General features: G+C 44.0%; 1 protein-coding gene across 1 annotated transcript in view; it reads right to left on the bottom strand.

Moving 5' to 3' along the window:
- LOC116704122 (store-operated calcium entry-associated regulatory factor) overlaps positions 1 to 1,586 on the bottom strand; it is a 4,925-nt gene that overhangs the window by 414 nt on the left and 2,925 nt on the right. The window contains exons 4-6 of the mRNA XM_032539381.1: positions 1,126 to 1,410; positions 774 to 927; positions 564 to 661 (exon numbers count right to left, since the gene is read on the bottom strand). Coding sequence (XP_032395272.1) covers positions 564 to 661; positions 774 to 927; positions 1,126 to 1,410 — 537 coding nt within the window. The remainder of the gene's footprint in view (positions 1 to 563; positions 662 to 773; positions 928 to 1,125; positions 1,411 to 1,586) is intronic.

Raw genomic sequence — 1,586 nt, 5'->3', positions numbered from 1 at the left:
ATGCTGTCTTGTACGTATGAGTGGTTGATATGTTGAGAGATGTGAAATAAAAAAATAAATAAAATAAAAATCTCTATGCATTGTTGCCCATTTCTCATAAAATAAAGCCCTATTTGCACGAAATAAAGCTCTGTTCGCAGTGAATAGTGAAAATACCATGAGCAGAACAATTACTATGTCCGGTGTTCAGGCCAGTTCAAGAGCAGTTAAACCAGTACGGCATTCTCATAGAAATAGAATGAGAATGGAATGGACGTTGAAACGTTTGCTGTGGTCTTTTGACTAGTTAAAAAGAAAATGGCCCTTAGCACTGTGCAATGAACAAAGACACAGAATAACTTAGCCTACTACATACATCACAGTTCTTTGCAATGGCATTGGTACGCATAAAAATGTCCGCTGGTTTGACCATCCTGCTGTATTGAGTTGAATAGGAATGTCTGCTCTACTCTCATTCTATTTCTATGGCATTTTTCATAAATATCTTTATATCAGAGGTGGTTAAAGGTTGATGATATGTGGAAACTGCATGTGGCTCTGTTAGCTAACATGCACTCCTTTACCTGAAGCAGTGCGTGTCCCAGAGGAAAAGGTGGAGGCTCCAGCAGGAGGACGTCTGCTGTCAGTGTAAGCCGACTGGTTATAGTTGTAGGGCTGGCTTCTGCAAAGCAAACGTACAGCACAAACATCCAGAATGGAGTGGTAGTGGAAGAATTTCAAAGCATAAATTCTCTATTTTTCACCCATTTCTCTCTCTCCATCTCTTTACTGACCTCTGACGGCCAAAGAGATATCCCAGCACCCCTCCTGTTCCCATGCCGGTCCAGAAGCCTCCGCCTGTGCCAGGAGCACCTTGGCCTCGTGGGTACTGTTGTCCCTGAGTGTAGTCACTGTGGAAACCGTAGCCTGGGTTGGCACCACAATTGCCTTAACACACAACAAGAACAGATTTAAGATTTCAGCAAGGTAGTTTTAATCTTATTTCATACTACAGTGCTTATTTAGTAATCAGGCCCATCCTTCATAACAAAAGGTGATGTATGTCTTTAAGGAAGTGTTTTCCAGGGAGAATCTGCAGTCCAAACCAGACCGTCTTTCCATGCTTAATCATTCTGCATCAGCTACCTGTGAAGTCAGGTTTAAATCCCGGGGGTGGTGGCCCTGCGGTCGAGCCATGGTGATTATCTCTGGGGGAACCAGCCTGTCCGCTGTCCTGCCCCGACTGGCCTGTGTTCCCGCTGAGGAACAGCTTGTAGACGCCGTAGGCTAAGATCAGAAGCACAACGACCACCAGCAGGCCTCCTGAGTCCTCGCTGCCTGAGGGGTATGAGCTCTGGTGGCTCTGCTGGTGGTGTTGCTGCTTGTTTCCAGAGAAACCGCTGAAAAAACTGGAGGCAAAGCCCCCCAGACCTGAGAAAGAAACAGAAAAATAATCTCTTAATATCTAGTCCTTTTGTGAAGATAAAGCCTCATACATTTTACAACTATATTTTTAAATTTTTAATCTGTTTATTCAATGGGGAAATTACAATTTACACTCTGTGTCCACACACACACACTCTAATGGAGAGATGTCAGAGTGAGTG

Source organism: Etheostoma spectabile, chromosome 2, assembly GCF_008692095.1.
Source record: "Etheostoma spectabile isolate EspeVRDwgs_2016 chromosome 2, UIUC_Espe_1.0, whole genome shotgun sequence".
Lineage (NCBI taxonomy): Eukaryota > Metazoa > Chordata > Actinopteri > Perciformes > Percidae > Etheostoma > Etheostoma spectabile.
Note: the sequence above shows the minus strand (reverse complement) of the source record. Positions and strands in the feature narration are given on the sequence as shown.